Below are 17830 nucleotides of genomic sequence, written 5' to 3'. Positions count from 1 at the left end.
TAACAAGGATGAATTGGATTACAGCGCAAAAATGTATAGCTTCTGACAAACACAAACTGCAAAATGATATCGTGTTCATCATAGTCAAAATGGATATTTTTTTCTGAATTTGACTCTGGGGAGCATTGAACACACTACTTCACGGACACGATCACATAATTGAAGAGAAAAACACAAGGTATCGTGATATTCGTAGTTGTTAATTAGTTTAATAATGATTTAGAATTTAAATCGTTATAGAATACTGAAAATGATGTAATAATAACATAGTGTGTGTTTCCGATAAGACAGAAAAAAATCTGAACATAAGATATTTGGCAGTCAGTGCAAGAAGTCAAACTTATCCGTTGCTAATTGCCAACGGGCATAGCTGGAATTAGAAGGATATTTTTCAGGACTGATTCTAAAATCAGTTCTTAGACCTGGTTTTTTGAAACATATAACACTTGCCAAATTTATCTTAATGCTCCCGAATTTTCTTTGGTGAAGTACATAAATGTAGATTTTGACTGTCTGTGTATCCGTAAGCCCTGTCAAACTTTGAAGTGAAGAGGAATTTCCATTAGGGCTTCGACTTTTTTTGGTTATTTTTTCTATATCAAAACCACATCACGGTAAATTGTCACGGTACTATTTCGTTAAAAACACATTTGACCTCCTTATTATACCGTGTCTGAAACTTTGTTCAATGTTTGATTACTTCACAATGGAAAGGATATGCTTATACTGTGGGCAAAAGGTTAGAAATGGCCATTTAAACTTCTTTATTACACTGACATGTTTCATAAAATCCATGGGTTGATAATATATGCACCTCATATGCATAGATGCATTCAAACAAATATATACATTTAATTTCAATGAGCGCTTGAACTCCACAGTGTTGAGGTCAATATTTTTAGTCATTAAAAGGATCTTATAATTATGCTTTTGAAACTTGATGGTGATCTATCACCCTTTTTTCAGCCTATGAAATAGCTGACACAAGTAAGGTGTGTTTTGTCTTCATGATATAAGAAGATTTAAAAAATAAAAAAAATCGGAGAAAAATCCGTTTTATTTTTATTTATTTCTCCTTCCGGACATTTTATGCATTTTATTTTTATTTTTATTTCCTCCTCCTTACCCAACTTTTTGAAAAATCTCCCGTAAATCTAAAGATAAAAAACTCTGGCCTAATCATCATGAATCATCTGTATAGAGGTTGTCTGCAGTTTAATTATTATAAGATTTCAAATAAGACTAAGATCAAATTACAGATGGGGTTTAAGGCCAATAGGAAGTTTATAACACTGCCAATTTAAAAACAACCAAGAATTCCCACAAGTTTGATTTTGATCGAATGTTAAAATCCTTAAGTTCCTGTTGAAATTTTACCAGTGACAAAATTGTGTGGTTTGAAAATGTTTCAATGACTTTGTTCCCTGGCTCGCAAGTTTTAAATCTAGAAATAACTTGTATTCATCAATAAGCTGGAGTTTCTTTTTACTAGTAATTAACCACTTGTGGTATACAGGTTTGAAACCTAGAAAATAATGCATTTCATTCATCAATAAGCACTGCTTTCATTATGGGAGGAGAACAAATAGGGTTAAGGGTGGAAATGGTTTTGTTTCCAGACATTTTTTCATGGTATAGTTAAACAACAGTTATTTAAACACCAGTGAAATTGGAAATGGCAGAATATCACAAGGAATGTTTGAATCATCAAGAGATCCTCAGTTTTCCACTATGAGAAATATTGATCAGGAGGAGATGGTCTGGCTTTTCTACAATCCTTGCCTTCCAATGTCTGTTAAAGGTTTCCATCAGCTTCTTCAGTTACTCTACTGCAACTTGACAGCAAGTTGACTTGATTATTCCATGCATGTATAATTAGGTCAATTTGACTGACCAGACTTGATGGATATAGTTGCCTATGTTTTAATGAGTGTATAAAAAATGTTATTTCACCCAGTGTAGATCTACTGTTTGAGTTTAAACTGTTTTGAAAGCAAACTGATAAAATATCAGTTGTCAACTTCCACATGAAAGATGAAGCCTAAGAAAACAAACATAACTTGGTGATAAACTTAAAATGTTCTAGCATGCATAGATGTTTTACCTTCATAATACAAAGTCATGGCATTCAGATATGTATCATGAATTACAGAATAACACTAAACATAAACATGCAAGTACAGGCAATTATTCAAATTGGTTCTTGTGTTTGAGAGATAAATGTTGTTTAATGCTAAATGACCTGAAATGATCTATCCTTGAAATGATATACAATCTGAAATGATCTAGGACCTAGAATGATCTAGGACCTGGAATGATCTAGGACCTGGAATGCTCTAGGACCTAGAATGCTCTAGGACCTGAAATGATCTAGGACCTAGAATGATCTAGGACCTGGAATGATCTAGGACCTGAAATGATCTAGGACTTAGAATGATCTAGGACCTGGAATGATCTAGGACCTGAAATGATCTAGGACCTGGAATGATCTAGGACCTGAAATGATCTAAGACCTGAAATGATCTAGGACCTAGAATGATCTAGGACCTGGAATGATCTAGGACCTGAAATGATCTAGGACCTGGAATGATCTAGGACCTAGAATGATCTAGGACCTGAAATGATCTAGAACCTGGAATGATCAGGTGGGCATTATGAGACATTTTACCTTCATATAAAACCTCAGTCATGTTGTTTATAAAATGAGCTACGACTAGAAATGATAAGTTAATTACGTATTTCTTTTTTTTGTTTATTCGAAAGTTATACTTTGATTATAAAAATATATATTTAATGATCATGCAGATTTGACTTTGAATCCTAATATTACCTTAATTAATTGCAATTCCTGACATATTCAGTCAAATTCATATATTGCTCAAGTTTATCATAGCCATGCATTTCACTATGTTCTTATTTCCCTCTGTTCTGCACCCAGTTGGTTAAACCCCTTATCAGCTGCATAGAAAGGGAAAACCAGTTGCAGCATAGGTATCTCACAGTTTCATCTATATGTATATACCTGGATTACAATAGCTTTAGGGCTTAATATTGTCTGCCTCAAGTGTAGAAACCAGTACCAGCATTGTTATTTAGAAAGGCCAGGAGAAAATACCCCATAGTGGGTGCGGAACCTTTAACCTGTTTGAACGAGTAATGAGCACCTACAACAGCAGAGAGCTATTTAATTAAAAAAAGTGGAACCTTATTTATTTTCATAAATCAAAACCTTGTATGGCTTGAGCAAAAGTATAACTGGTCTCCACTAGAATCTCAATTTCGATACAATAGTGTCATACCCAGTTTCAAATCCATGCAGAGGGATTTAATGGTATTGAAGCATGTCACAAACTATAGGAAAAACTCCTCACACTAACTTTATGATCGGCAATTAAACCTAATATTACAAAATGTTTTCCTTGTTTATATAATCCATGTTTCTTTTAGTATGCTTCTTACTACAATTATTTGGAGGTGAACACTCTTAGACAATTGACTTTACATTACAATGGCATGAATGAGTTCAATCAGAATGAAATAAAAAAATTCTCTGAATTTTAAAACTAGAGTTTATAAGTATTTTAAAAACATGTTTGCAGTGTGCACAGCCTTAGACTGCAATGGACACTAGCTATTTGCAGAAATTAGGTGGTGGTTAAAATTAGCCTCCACGTATGACCTTGACCTTTCTAAGTTTCTGGCTCCAATACAAGAGTTTTAATTAAATGGGCATCTTTGAAAAATAGCTACCTTGAACTTTATAGGGATCACAATATTCATAAGGCCAAAAAAAAAATGTTTGTTTAGGGTAACCTTCCCAAAATTTTTAGGTAGGGTAGGTAGGGATTTTTTAGGATTTTTTTATTATTTTTTTTCAAAATCTGTCTTAAGTTCAGAGTGTTTTCTTTTACATGGCAGTCGTTCCTACATTACTGTCATTGCCTGACTTTGTTTTATCATATAATCAATAATTCTGAATAAAATCTGCATTTATCCGCCCTTCGTAACTCTCTATTCGCTAACGAATATTTTTTTTGCTCAGAAACGGAAAAAAATAGTTAGGGTCGGCGCATTTTTAAAGGTAGGGTCGGGTTACCCGAAACAGACATATTTTTTTTTATGCCTAAACACAAGAATAATGTGACCATGATGACAAACAGTCTCAAGTCTGAGCTCAGACTCAAGTGACAACATTGCAAATTAGCATTACACAACACGATTATTTGTGATATAACTTGCTGAATTCATTACAATTTGAAATTGTACAATTATAAACATTTATCTTTACAAAACATAAAGTCCTTTGCAATTTACAATTAATGAATTTCTAAGTACAGGTCTAGAGTTGGACTTGAGCACACTAGCGGATCAGAAAGGGGGGAGGGGTGGGGTAAAAAGGTTACACTCTTAAGTTATGCCCCCTCTATGTCAAATCCTGGACTGCCCCTGCTGAGACTGTTTCTAATCACGGCCTCTGTTTTCCCATAGTATCAAGTATCAAGGCTGATTTCATAATGTTTTATTGTTTCATTAATGTTTAATTAAGGAAACTTATGTCAGATTCAATATGTTATGCATCTTATTTCACTGACTCTTCAAAAATGTGCTTGACACAAAGAAAACTTTGCTTTGTGTTTATTATGCATTCTTTATATAAGCTGCAATAGCTTTGAGGAAATATATTTCAATTCCCCAATCACTTGAGTAGGTGGTTCTCATTCCACACAAACAGAGTCCTCTTACAATGTGGTATAGACATCCAATAATGAAACAGCCCATGCTATAAGGCCTGCAAAATGCCAGCAGTTATTCTAAGTTTACAGTGTCTAAGAAAAAATATCAAGATTTGCTAGATAGAGCACTATTACTCAGTCCTGACAACTGAAGCATAGATCTAGACTTTACAAATTAATTCATATGTTTATGTTGCAAGTGAATACAACAAAGAATTATGTACATTTACAGAAGGAATTGCTGGATTGATGGCATTATCAGTAGTTCATTATTTATATCCAAGAATGTTAAAAAAAACTTCATTGTGGAAACCAGTGATTCTTCTTACCCAGTCCATAAATAGAACGATCCGGTCATAACCAGAAAAAGTTTATCATGTTACATCAAAATAATGCAGGAAAAAATGATTTCACTTGATCATAAAATTGAAATGCTAGTGACGTCAACATATTTCAAATATATCATAAATTAACACTTTCCAACATGTCGATTTTAAGTTTTTCATGGTCTGCCGACAAAATATAAACAATAACAGCAAAAACAATTTTAATGTATTAATATGCACTGATTTGTGATCCAAGCATATTCAAAAAATTTGCGTTTATTTGAAAATATTTGCAATTGCTAAAAGGTAGTTCATGAGAAATGGAAGTTGAGGTGTAAATATTGCAATTTGATCTTTGAAGTGTGATACTGAGTCAACTATATAAATTACTTTCATTCTTACATAATAAATATGATGAAGGATTAGGCCATCATTTTTTAATAATCTGATTTACAAACCCGCCGACCCAAGTTTTTGCTAAAATGAAATAAAAATAAAAGAGATCATCAACTGTTTTATTTTTACTTTGCCCGCCGACCCGAAAAATTGGGAGCAAATAAAATAAAATAACTTCTTGGAAAAATTAAATTAGCTATACATGATCATTAAAAAACAACTCGTAGACTTCATTTCCGAGTATTAAACCTATATCACGGGTTTCCCTGGTGATTGGAAGCTGACATTCGGCTATCCATCGACATTCTCTACAGCTTTGTGATCGCCGAGCTGCTACGGTGACGTCATTTTCGACAACCCACGGAAATTTCCGAACGACTCCGTTACACAGATAACATTGCAGCTTGTTGGCCGAGGAGATTCGATTGCGGTGAGGATGTGGTTAAGCCCGGAGCCTGAACTCCGGAGCCTGAACTCGTCTATTCCACGACGCTCTGTGCTAAACATAGGCCCTGTGCATAATGTTGCAAAAATTTTAACTTGATTGTCTGCCAATTACACTTCGACTAGTTTTAACGAATTCGCATTTAACATATCCGCATTTCGAGCATCGATGCCGTGTTTTAGTATAACCATCAAGGGAGGTGACTCTGAATATCGTCTGCAATGGCGGCATCGTCAGCTGCTTGTTATTTTAAAGTGAAAACAATCCTCAACAAAACAGAAACATCGACAATCCAGGCCATCAACCTTAACCAATCGTTGTCGGAGTTCGCATCTGCTTATTTAGCAGACAAAGACGTCCATATCGAGCGTGTGGCCGGGGATGATGCGGACACGGATTTAAACACGCCGTTCTGGGTTCTGAATGATTTCGGGTAATTGAATTTTAAAAAATACACGCCTTTTCATTTAAAGAAATATTCCAGTTGAAACTTTTTACAAAACGCAATTTATTATCGGGATTAACAATGATACAACGACTACGAGTTAATATTTCCCCAAATTAATGCGAGTTAGGCTGAGAGTGAGATGAATATACGGTACTGATGACCCTGAATACCGATGGGCTATGAATAACATTATTTAAAGTGACGAGTTTACGGACATTTGAATGGATTCATTTTTTAATTTAAAAAAAAAACATATCAAAGAAGATGATGGAGCCATTTGATGTAAAACTGTTTCTATTTACATGTTTATCAAACTTCATGACATATTTTGACTTGTGATTTGGATTTACACACTAACTGTGATGACATCATTACTTTCCCACTTTTTGGGTCACGTGCAATTAATGCTGTCTAGACCACAAGCAAAAGATGGTGACGCAGTTACAATTATAAATTTACATCAACTGTACTGTACAGTTAAGTGCACCATGCAGGCAGTCTAGAGACGTTTGTTAACATATTGTCTCTTCTTTTTGGTACATTTCACTTGGTGACTTTGGAGCTTGGTATCACGAGTAATTGAAACAACTGATCAATGGGATGCATGGCATTGCATTACATTTCAAACAAAACCAATCCACAATTCATACAGTATTGAAGCAACTACAGAATGTTTAGGTTTCTTCTCAACTGAAATTTTTTCCAACTTAACAATGATAGAATGTTTTTGAAAAAGTCATTTTTTGAAGACCACAAAAAAATCGGTCAATGGCGCTACCGGGAATTGAGCATGGGTCTACTGATTGCCATGTCATTTTCATGTAAATGTAACTGATTATAATTATTATATTGATCTAGAATGTATTATTGTATATTTTAAAAATTATTTCCAGGCACGTAATCGAACCAAGTATTTGTCAAGCTAGAGCAGAATCTGTCGTGCTCACTGTGGTGACATAGACTCAATTTTATTTGTCCACATAACCTAAATTAGCTATTCTTTACCGTTTTTACAGAATTAACTCCCATTATATTGAGTGAATAGCTAATCCTCTCATAGTAACAATATTTGGACAAGACATCAAATAATTAAATTTTTGTATGTTGGATGTGTGATATAGTAATCTGACAAATACTTAGAACGAAGGTTTGAATATGACAATGCAACAGTAATGTAAACTTATGGTACATGTACGGTAATTGCCATATTAGAATTTGATAATGTTTAGTCATGTGTCATATGAATATTGTTTTTACAAACTTCTTTTGTGAAAAGCTTTTGTTGTACAATGTATGTATATTAGTATAAACACTGACCATGATTCTTTGTATATGTACACATGTCTGTGTATAGGCCGGTGGCCATAAGCACAATAAATAAATATATATATATGCATGCATGTATATATAAAATGAGAATATATTATTTTTGCTGATAGCATTTAATGTTATATCCTCAGTATACCAGGGGAATCTTGTTAATATGTTGAAAAAATGACAAGATGTATATGTTACAATGTTTATTCTAGTCAAAATACCAATAGTAAGGCTTTGGTACATCTCCTGTTATGACTACATAATTTTCTAACATCATTTTAGCTTGTCTGAGTTAAAATATTAACAAACACTAGTTTGTTTGTGAAGATTTTTATTTTGCAAGCACATGTAGTAAGTTCTATAACATGTAATAAGAGATTAGACTGTGGAAGGTGAACTTGTATATGAATTGTGCCAACAGTGCTGAAATCCGGACGTCAATATTTGTTTCAATAGGTTTAAAAACCGTTTACCATCTAGACAGTGTATTAACATGTTCTTATGACTCAGTTAATATGACTAGTACTTAACAATGCACTTCAGATAATGCAGACCTTTTTGTCTCTTATTCAGCAGCTTTTTACCTAAATGCTGTCAAACTTTCTCCGTGTACAGTTTTCTGTTTCATTCTTTGTACACTAACAAATCTGAAGTGAAGTAAAATACTTTACTGTGTATGTATTGAATGTGTGGTCAACATTTATGACCAATCTGTTGGTTGATATTGTAGACCACTTTGTGAGAATTTGATATCATTATGTTCAGTCATTTCACAAAGTATGTAGTTATACTACTACAATACTTACAATATACAGTATACCTCACTTTGCGACCACCCTGGGGATCCTTTACAACTGATCTTATTATTGAGGTGGCCTAAATAACGACCTTAAATGAAAGAGCAAAATTTGGAAAATGGACTTGAACATTGTGTTCTTAATTTTGAGGTGGTCTTATTATTGAAGTGGTCTTTAAGGGAGGTTTTACTGTATCTGAAGTAGCTGATGTTTTATGTCACCTTGAACTGCTACATAGAACATTAACTTTGAGTTGTTATGAATAAGAGAAAGTTTACCATTCACTATTGGTAATAGTGCATTACAAACTAAGTAAAATCAAATAGTTTGCAATATTTGTTTGACTGCTGTTTAACTTGATGTTAGCGAGTATTTCATCTGAAAAGTCATTCTTGTTTTACAAGTTCATGTTACAATAAGCCAAAACATGTTTCTTCATTCAATTTATTTCGTACAATTCAATTGTTAATCCATTTCAAATCTTAATCTAGCTTCAATCTACAAGACTTGAAAATAAAGCATATATTGAGCAAATTTGTGTTGTGAAGTAAAATAGTGTTTTATTATACATTTCTGTGGTTATTATGGACACAAAACATGCATATACATGATATATAGCTCTATAAACAGGCATTTTGGGCTTAAAATGATATAAATGAAAATAAAATTTATGCTCCCTCTCGGTACTTTTATTTTTATTTTTTTGTACTACTGCTCACTTTTTCAGCTTTTATTTTTATTTTTATTTCGCCCCCTCGACTCAACATTTTTGAAAAAAATCTTGTAAATCAGATAATAAAAAAATGATGGCCTTAGAGACAGACTAGATATGTAGCTAGGCCAGTTTCATTTTCATCGCAACACTACCTCACCCAATCATTGAAACTAGATATTAGATAGAACAAGCCAGGAAATAAAGCAGTTAACTTTTGACCACTGCTACAAAAGAGATTTTAACACCCCCCTTTACCCATCCAAATTTTACCTGTATATTATATTACAGTTTACAAAATGTAATTGACTAAGAAGATCATGTGCCTCACACAAAGACACAGGTCTAAGAATATAACCTACTCTTTCAGCCAAAGAATAATAACAATAATCAATCACTATTAAATCATAATTTTATACAAGTATCACACTTATGCACTAAAGTGACACTCTTATTCAAAATCAATACATAATTACACATGTATAACAAACATAAATTTTGAGTGATAAACCTTAAACTACTTACTAAATAATGCATTTATGGAAATTATTAATTACTGATAACAAGAGTGTAACCATGTTTTTAATAGTTGGTATTATGTAAACAATTATATTAATCGTGGTAAATCTTATTTGGGAATAAGAGTGCATCATTAAGACTTGACAGATGTTTGAATCAGACTCAAAACATTTTTTTTCAGTTTTAACTTCATTTCAGTCTCAAAAGTCAAGACAAATGTTCATGTCATTGTAATTTTCATTCTAGCAGAGCATTGATGGTGAACATAAACACATGTTTTGTAAGAGGAATGAAGCAGGTTTTTTGTCATTCCTTTAAAAATGATTTTCTGAGTCTGCGTCTAGACGAGGACATGAGACTGTTTGTAATCATGTGCTCAGGTGTAAATGTGGTGAACATAAAATCTCAGAGCATAGTAACTGTACAAGTCCACACAAATGATAGCCAGACATGATGTCAAACCATACAAGGCAATCGGGAAAACAGAGCAACCTGTATTTAGAATACAACCTACATTCTAAGCCAATGAAATTGCAGATAGGCAATCATTAAGAATTTCACCTTTTATGGGTGACCGGTACATCTGATACACACTCCCTGTTTCAGATTTTGCACAGTCAATGTAACAGCCAATAAGGCTGTATTCTAAGTCAGTTAGATGAACAGAAGTAATTTCTTAATGATTAAGAAAGACTTGCACACTACCTCACTCTGCCCATTCTTACTCATTAAGAATTATCTTCATGTCATCTAACTATTACATACATCAAATGTAACAAGGAAACTCCGCCCATTCTTATTCATTAAGAATTATCTTCATGTCATCTAACTATTACATACATCAAATGTATCAGGGAACATTACATATTGCTCAAATACCACGGTTTCCTAAGGCAATGCTCGTTGCTCATAATATTAAGGTTCCAGCTGGGGACCCCATCATTGGTACCAATGCGACCAATTACATTAATTGCGATGGCTTTTCAATTCTTACAATTTACATTACTTATCTACAAAAGACCTATTGTGACATTTCAAATTCATTATTTCATGAATTCATGAATTCACAGTTTTACAAATTCATGATTTCAACTCCACCACTTCAAGAAAACTGAAATTCTTTAGATTGAAATAATTAATTCATGTATTTGTGAAGTTGAAATCGTAATTGTGTGTTATTCAAATTTCCCCTTTATTATCCCATAGTTACTCGAGACGGTTTGTTATCATTCCACATAAAACAGTGCCCTCTTTTAACCTGGTATAATCATCCAATAACCTTCTGGAAATCCTAGCAGTTCAGTGAGTTATGGTAGGTTTACATCCAGATTTGCTAGAGAGAACACTATTACCCTGAATCCTGACAATTGAAACTTCAGATCTAGACTATATCAATGACATAGTTATTTTAAAAGTGAATACAACACTGAATTTGGTTCACTGCAAATTGATGATCATCAAACTTATCTGATACTAAGTAAAATATTTGTGTTACTTTCGTTTTCAATGATAACGGCTCAATTTTTTTTTAAATATCTTGAAACTTAGGCAATTCAGTATCTCTGACTTCAGACCCTGAACATAGCGACACAGAATTCCCAAACTCCCACCTTTTCACTCAAACAGACTTCTGTTTGTTTGAAACATTTTCTTTCTGGCATCAACAAAAATTGACATGCCCTGGGCCAGTATTCGTATAACATCTTAAATCAGCACTTACATCATTATCTTCATTTAAGTTTGTCACTGGAAATTTCATTTAATTAATTTAAAAATATCTTTTAAATTACGGTATTGAATAACCCACTAATGTACTTGGCAGCTTATTTAATGTTAAGCATATTTAGCAATCATGTCCAACCTATCTTAAAAGCCAGTTTTACACAGATCAATAGTTGAACACTAGGTGATTCTTTTTTCCATCTATACCCCCACCCCACACCCTTCTTCAATAAGCCATACTTTCAATATGGAAGGGGGAATCTCCCCCCCCCCCACCTCCATTTTTACTAAGCCCCTCTTTCATTATGGAAGGGAGACAACTGAGGCTAACAGTTATAGGTTAGTGCCCATGTTTCATCCAGAAGTGAATATGCCACCATGTTTCATCCCGGTACTCCAGTTTCCCCCACAACTCAAGACCACACTCCTGCACAACATTGTGTCAACGAGAACGCTTCATGTAATGTTGTTATAACTTGTTTTGCGAGCATTGTAAAATCAATTGTTGTTGTTTGAGGACTTATGTCAACCCAGCAAAGTCAATGAACTAAAGGGGGATAACTCACCTGCAATTTGGGGGAGGGTCAAGAGTTATCTCAGCTAGCTCTTTCTGGATCCTGAAAGTACAAAAATGAAGACAAATATTGAATCCTTAAATTTTAAACTCCATTATGAAATTATATCTTACAGTAAAATTCCTTAAGAACTTGTAGCAGGTCACAGCTTAAACAAATATTGGTTCCTGTGACATGCTGAAAAAAGATGGTGTAGGTATTCTCATTGATGGATTTACAGGTAGATAGTGCTTAACTGTTATATATTTGGCAGTTAAAACCTAATATCTCTACATATAAACACAATCCATGACATTTTCTGTCGAATTCATGATGCTTGCTCTATACTAAGATAGGGTGTTTCAGGACTTAACTGCCACATTTACAATACATTATGTAGGAGTATTCAGTATAAACTAATGAAAACTTGCCACTATGATATAATGCTCATGTGCATGACAAGAGATATGGAATAGGCACATATTCACAGATACCGTAAATTACCTAATAGGAACGCTAGGAGCTCGTCTTTTTTTTAATATAACCAATTTTCCCCAATTCTGCAAACTTTTTAAACAAGTTTCCATGATAAATCATATATTGAGTCATAAAAATAAAACGTTGTCTATGTTTGTCACATAAATTTACACTTCACCTAGTCTGGCAGTAGGCCGAGTCAAGAGCTAGGGACTGACCAATAACTGACCAGTGTTGGCTACGAGTCAAGAGCCAGGGACTGACCAATAACTGACCAGTGCCGGCTACGAGTCAAGAGCCAGGGACTGACCAATAACTGACCAGTGTCATTTACGAGTCCAGAGCCAGGGACTGACCAATAACTGACCAGTGCCGGCTATGAGTCAAGAGCCAGGGACTGACCAATAACTGACCAGTGCCGGCTACGAGTCAAGAGCCAGGGACTGACCAATAACTGACCAGTGTCATTTACGAGTCCAGAGCCAGGGACTGACCACTAAATGAGCAGTGTCGGCTACGAGTCAAGAGCCAGGGACTGACCAATAACTGACCAGTGTCGGCTACGAGTCAAGAGCCAGGGACTGACCAATAACTGACCAGCATCGGCTACGAGTCAAGAGCCAGGGACTGAACACTTACTGAGCAGTGTCGACTATGGCTTAGCTGTGCTGTATACATCTGTATGTAAATCAATAAAAATGTCCATTTAACATTTATTGGATTCACCAAATACACAAACTTTCACTCTGTTGTCAACATAACGTAACCTAAATTCTAAGGTAGGGCATGGTTTATGTGCATGATGTCATCAGTTTGAGCAGGTACATCATAAACACAGCACAATCAGAAAATATATTACAGAGAGACACTATATGTCTACAGGGCATGGTTGTCTAATAGGACATAGACCGAAGATCTACATGACTTATAAATGAAAATCATTTTATGCCATAAGTAGCAGTTTAAGTTGCTTGATTTGGATGAATAGCTCATTTGGGATGTATACCGTACATACATTAGTTGGTTCACAAAATGTAACATTTCAAACTCTGGAGTCATAATGACAGTTTTGTATAAAACAGCCTTTTTTTGGTTTGGTCAAAATTAGCCGAAATATGTATTGTTCAGTCAAAAGTTATTCAAAAGTAACAATTAACCAATGAAATCATTTAAAACTGAAAGCTTGCTAAAACACTTCTACAATCACCTGCTGCCTTTCAGTGGCCATAACAAGATAAGCTTGTAGGTTGGAATATTGGCAACCATTTTGTGAAAATTCAATATCCATGAAATTTAAAACTTGCAAAATTAAATAACTTAAATCTACAGTTAATAATTATTCCCAGAATTGATGACTTCCCATGCACGCCGCCTTGACACAGGATATTATCGATTTACTGAGCCTACTAATGTTGAAATGAAATCAGAGTAGATGTAAGATTACAGAATATAAAGGAAATTAATTCTTATTTGCCAAAAGATCGACCTAAAATCTCAAAATAGCGAAATTTTAACCAGATGTTCACAAGTCTTGGCCTAAGTTTAAAAAAAAACACGACTTACTCAACTACCCATCATGGTGGAAATATGTACCAGGTATAAGAGTGATATCTTGGTATTGTTTTTTTTACAGAAAATGAGATGTCAATTAGGCCCCATTCACAATCCTAAAGCGTATACTTTTTCCACAAAATTCTGTAAGAAATTTTGTCGATTTTTTCACTCTTAACAACTAAAATATGCGTTTAAGAGCACTTCTGGTTATTAAAATGATTCAACCCTGAGAGCTAAGGTGCTGGGTAAATTCTCCATTATTAAGCCATGTCATAGCTCCATCCAAATTCACCTGCCAGAGACGCTCGCTCAACAAACTTCAAATCAGAGGCTCTTCCCTTGCCAGAGATGCCTGCTCAACAAACTCCAAAACAGACACTATTCACCTGCTGCAGATGCTCATTCAACGAACTCCAAAACAGACACTATTCACCTGCTGCAGACGCTCACTCAACAAACTCCAAAACAGACACTCTTCACCTGCCTGAAACACTCGCTCAACAAACTCCAAAACAGACACTATTCAGCTGCTGGAAACGCTCGCTCAACAAACTCCAAAACAGACAATATTCAGCTGCCGGAAACGCTCGCTCAACAAACTCCAAAACAGACGCTCTTCACCTGCCTGAAACACTCGCTCAACAAACTCCAAAACAGACGCTCTTCACCTGCCGGAAACACTTGCTCAACAAACTCCAAAACAGACACTATTCAGCTGCCTGAAACGCTCTCTCAAAAAACTCCAAAACAGACACTATTCAGCTGCCGGAAACGCTCGCTCAACAAACTCCAAAACAGACACTTTTCACCTGCCTTAGACACTCCCTCAACAAACTCCAAAACAGACACTATTCACCTGCGGGAGTAGCTTGCTCCACAAACTCCAAAACAGACTCTCTTCACCTGTGGGAGAAGGTCGCTTCACATACTCCAAAACAGCCCCTCTTAACCCGTGGTTGTAGCTTGCTCAACAAACTCCAACACAGCCCCTCTTAACCCGTGGTTGTAGCTTGCTCAACAAACTCCAACACAGCCCCTCTTAACCAGTGGTTGTAGCTTGCTCAACAAACTCCAACACAGCCCCTCTTAACCCGTGGCAATAGCTTGCTCAACAAACTCCAACACAGCCCCTCTTAACCAGTGGTTGTAGCTTGCTCAACAAACTCCAAAACAGCCTCTCTTAACCCATGGTTGTAGCTTGCTCAACAAACTCCAAAACAGCCCCTCTGAATCCGTGGTAGTAGCTTGCTCAACAAACTCCAAAACAGCCCCTCTTAATCCGTGGTTGTAACTTGCTCAACACACTCCAAAACAGCCCCTCTTAACCCGTGGTTGTAGCTTGCTCGGCAACCTCCAAAACTTCTTAACTTACGGGATAGCTTGCTCCAAAAACTTTTTCGTCCAATAACCTCCAAAACAGCCACTCTTAACCTACAGGAGTAGCTCGCTCCACTAACTCTTTTTGCTCCACAAAATCCAAAACAGCCCCTCTTAACCTTCCGAGTAGCTAGCTCCACAACCTCCAAAACACTCACTGCCACTCTTAACCTGCGAGAGAAGCTCGCTCCACAATCTCCAAAACAGCCCCTTTTCACTTGTGGAATAAGCTCGCTCCACAACCTCCAAAACAGCCACTCTTAACCTTCGCAATTAGCTCGCTCCACAATCTCCAAAACAGTCCCTCTTAACCTGCTAGAGTAGTTCACAACACAAACTCCAAAACAGCCCCTTTTCACTTATGGAATAAGCTCGCTCCACAACCTCCAAAACAGCCACTCTCAACCTGCTAGAGTAGTTCACAACACAAACTCCAAAACAGCCCCTTTTCACTTATGGAATAAGCTCGCACCACAATCTCCAAAACAGTCCCTCTTAACCTGCTAGAGTAGTTCACAACACAAACTCCAAAACAGCCCCTTTTCACTTGTGGAATAAGCTCGCTCCACAACCTCCAAAACAGCCACTCTTAACCTTCGCAATTAGCTCGCTCCACAACCTCCAAAACAGCCACTCTTAACCTGCTAGAGTAGTTCACAACACAAACTCCAAAACAGCCCCTTTTCACTTGTGGAATTAGCTCGCTCCACAACCTCCAAAACAGCCACTCTTAACCTGCTATAGTAGTTCACAACACAAATTCCAAAACAGCTCCTTTTCACTTATGGAATAAGCTCGCTTCACAAACTCCAAAACAGCCACTCTTAACCTGCTAGAGTAGCTCACTACATAAACTCCAAAACAGCCCCTTTTAACCTGCTGGAGTAGATCACTCCACGAACTCCAAAACAGCTCCTTTTAACCTACGGGAATAGCTTGCTCCACAACCTCCAAAACAGCCCCTCTTAATCTGCTAGAGTAGCTTGCTCCACAAACACCGGAACAGCTCCTTTTAATCTGCAGGAGTAGCTCACTCCACAAATTCCAAAACAGCCTCTCTTAACCTGCGGGAGTAGCTCGCTACACAAACTCCAAAACAGCCCCTCTTAACCTACTAGAGTAGCTCACTCCACAAACTCCAAAACAGCCCCTCTTAACCTCCTGGAGTAGCTCACATCACAAACTCCAAAACAGCCCCTCTTAACCTACTGGAGTAGCTCACTATACAAACTCCAAAACAGCCCCTCTTAACCTACTAGAGTAGCTCACTCCACAAACTCCAAAACAGCCCCTCTTAACCTACGGGAGTAGCTCACTCCACAAACTCCAAAACAGCCCCTCTTAACCTGCTGGAGTAGCTCACTATACAAACTCCAAAACAGCCCCTCTTAACCTGCTGGAGTAGCTCACTTCACAAACTCCAAAACAGCCCCTCTTAACCTACTGGAGTAGCTCACTATACAAACTCCAAAACAGCCCCTCTTAACCTCTTGGAGTAGCTCACTCCACAAACTCCAAAACAGCCCCTCTTAACCTACGGGAGTAGCTCACTATACAAACTCCAAAACAGCCCCTCTTAACCTACGGGAGTAGCTCACTCCACAAACTCCAAAACAGCCCCTCTTAACCTACGGAAGTAGCTCACTCCACAAACTCCAAAACAGCCCCTCTTAACCTACGGGAGTAGCTCACTCCACAAACTCCAAAACAGCCCCTCTTAACCTACTGGAGTAGCTCACTCCACAAACTCCAAAACAGCCCCTCTTAACCTACGGGAGTAGCTCACTCAACAAACTCCAAAACAGCCCCTCTTAACCTACGGGAGTAGCTCACTCCACAAACTCTAAAACAGCCCCTCTTAACCTGCTGGAGTAGCTCACTATACAAACTCCAAAACAGCCCCTCTTAACCTACTGGAGTAGCTCACTATACAAACTCCAACACAGCCCCTCTTAACCTACGGGAGTAGCTCACTCCACAAACTCCAAAACAGCCCCTCTTAACCTACTAGAGTAGCTCACTCCACAAACTCCAAAACAGCCCCTCTTAACCTACTGGAGTAGCTCACTATACAAACTCCAAAACAGCCCCTCTTAACCTGCTGGAGAAGCTCGCTCCACCAACTCCAAAACAGCCCCTCTTAACCTGCTGGAGTAGCTCGCTACACAAACTCCAAAACAGCCCCTCTTAACCTTCCGGAGTAGCTCACTCCACAAACTCCAAAACAGCCCCTCTTAACCTGCTGGAGTAGCTCACTATACAAACTCTAAAACAGCCCCTCTTAACCTGCAGGAGTAGCTCACTATACAAACTTCAAAACAGCCCCTCTTAACCTGCTGGAGTAGCTCACTTCACAAACTGCAAAACAGCCCCTCTTAACCTACTGGAGTAATTCACTCCACAAACTCTATAACAGCCCCTCTTAACCTCCTGGAGAAGCTCGCTACACAAAC

The 17830-nt window shown here is 36.8% G+C and overlaps 1 protein-coding gene across 1 annotated transcript in view; it reads right to left on the bottom strand.

Annotated features, from left to right (window-relative positions):
* The window catches only part of LOC128240844 (ubiquitin-conjugating enzyme E2 E1-like), a 35862-nt gene that overhangs the window by 15111 nt on the left and 2921 nt on the right, over positions 1–17830 (bottom strand). Inside the window, exon 3 of the mRNA XM_052957773.1 lies at positions 11982–12032. Coding sequence (XP_052813733.1) covers positions 11982–12032 — 51 coding nt within the window. The remainder of the gene's footprint in view (positions 1–11981; positions 12033–17830) is intronic.

This window comes from Mya arenaria, chromosome 7 (genome assembly GCF_026914265.1).
Source record: "Mya arenaria isolate MELC-2E11 chromosome 7, ASM2691426v1".
In the NCBI taxonomy this organism is placed as follows: domain Eukaryota; kingdom Metazoa; phylum Mollusca; class Bivalvia; order Myida; family Myidae; genus Mya; species Mya arenaria.
Note: the sequence above shows the minus strand (reverse complement) of the source record. Positions and strands in the feature narration are given on the sequence as shown.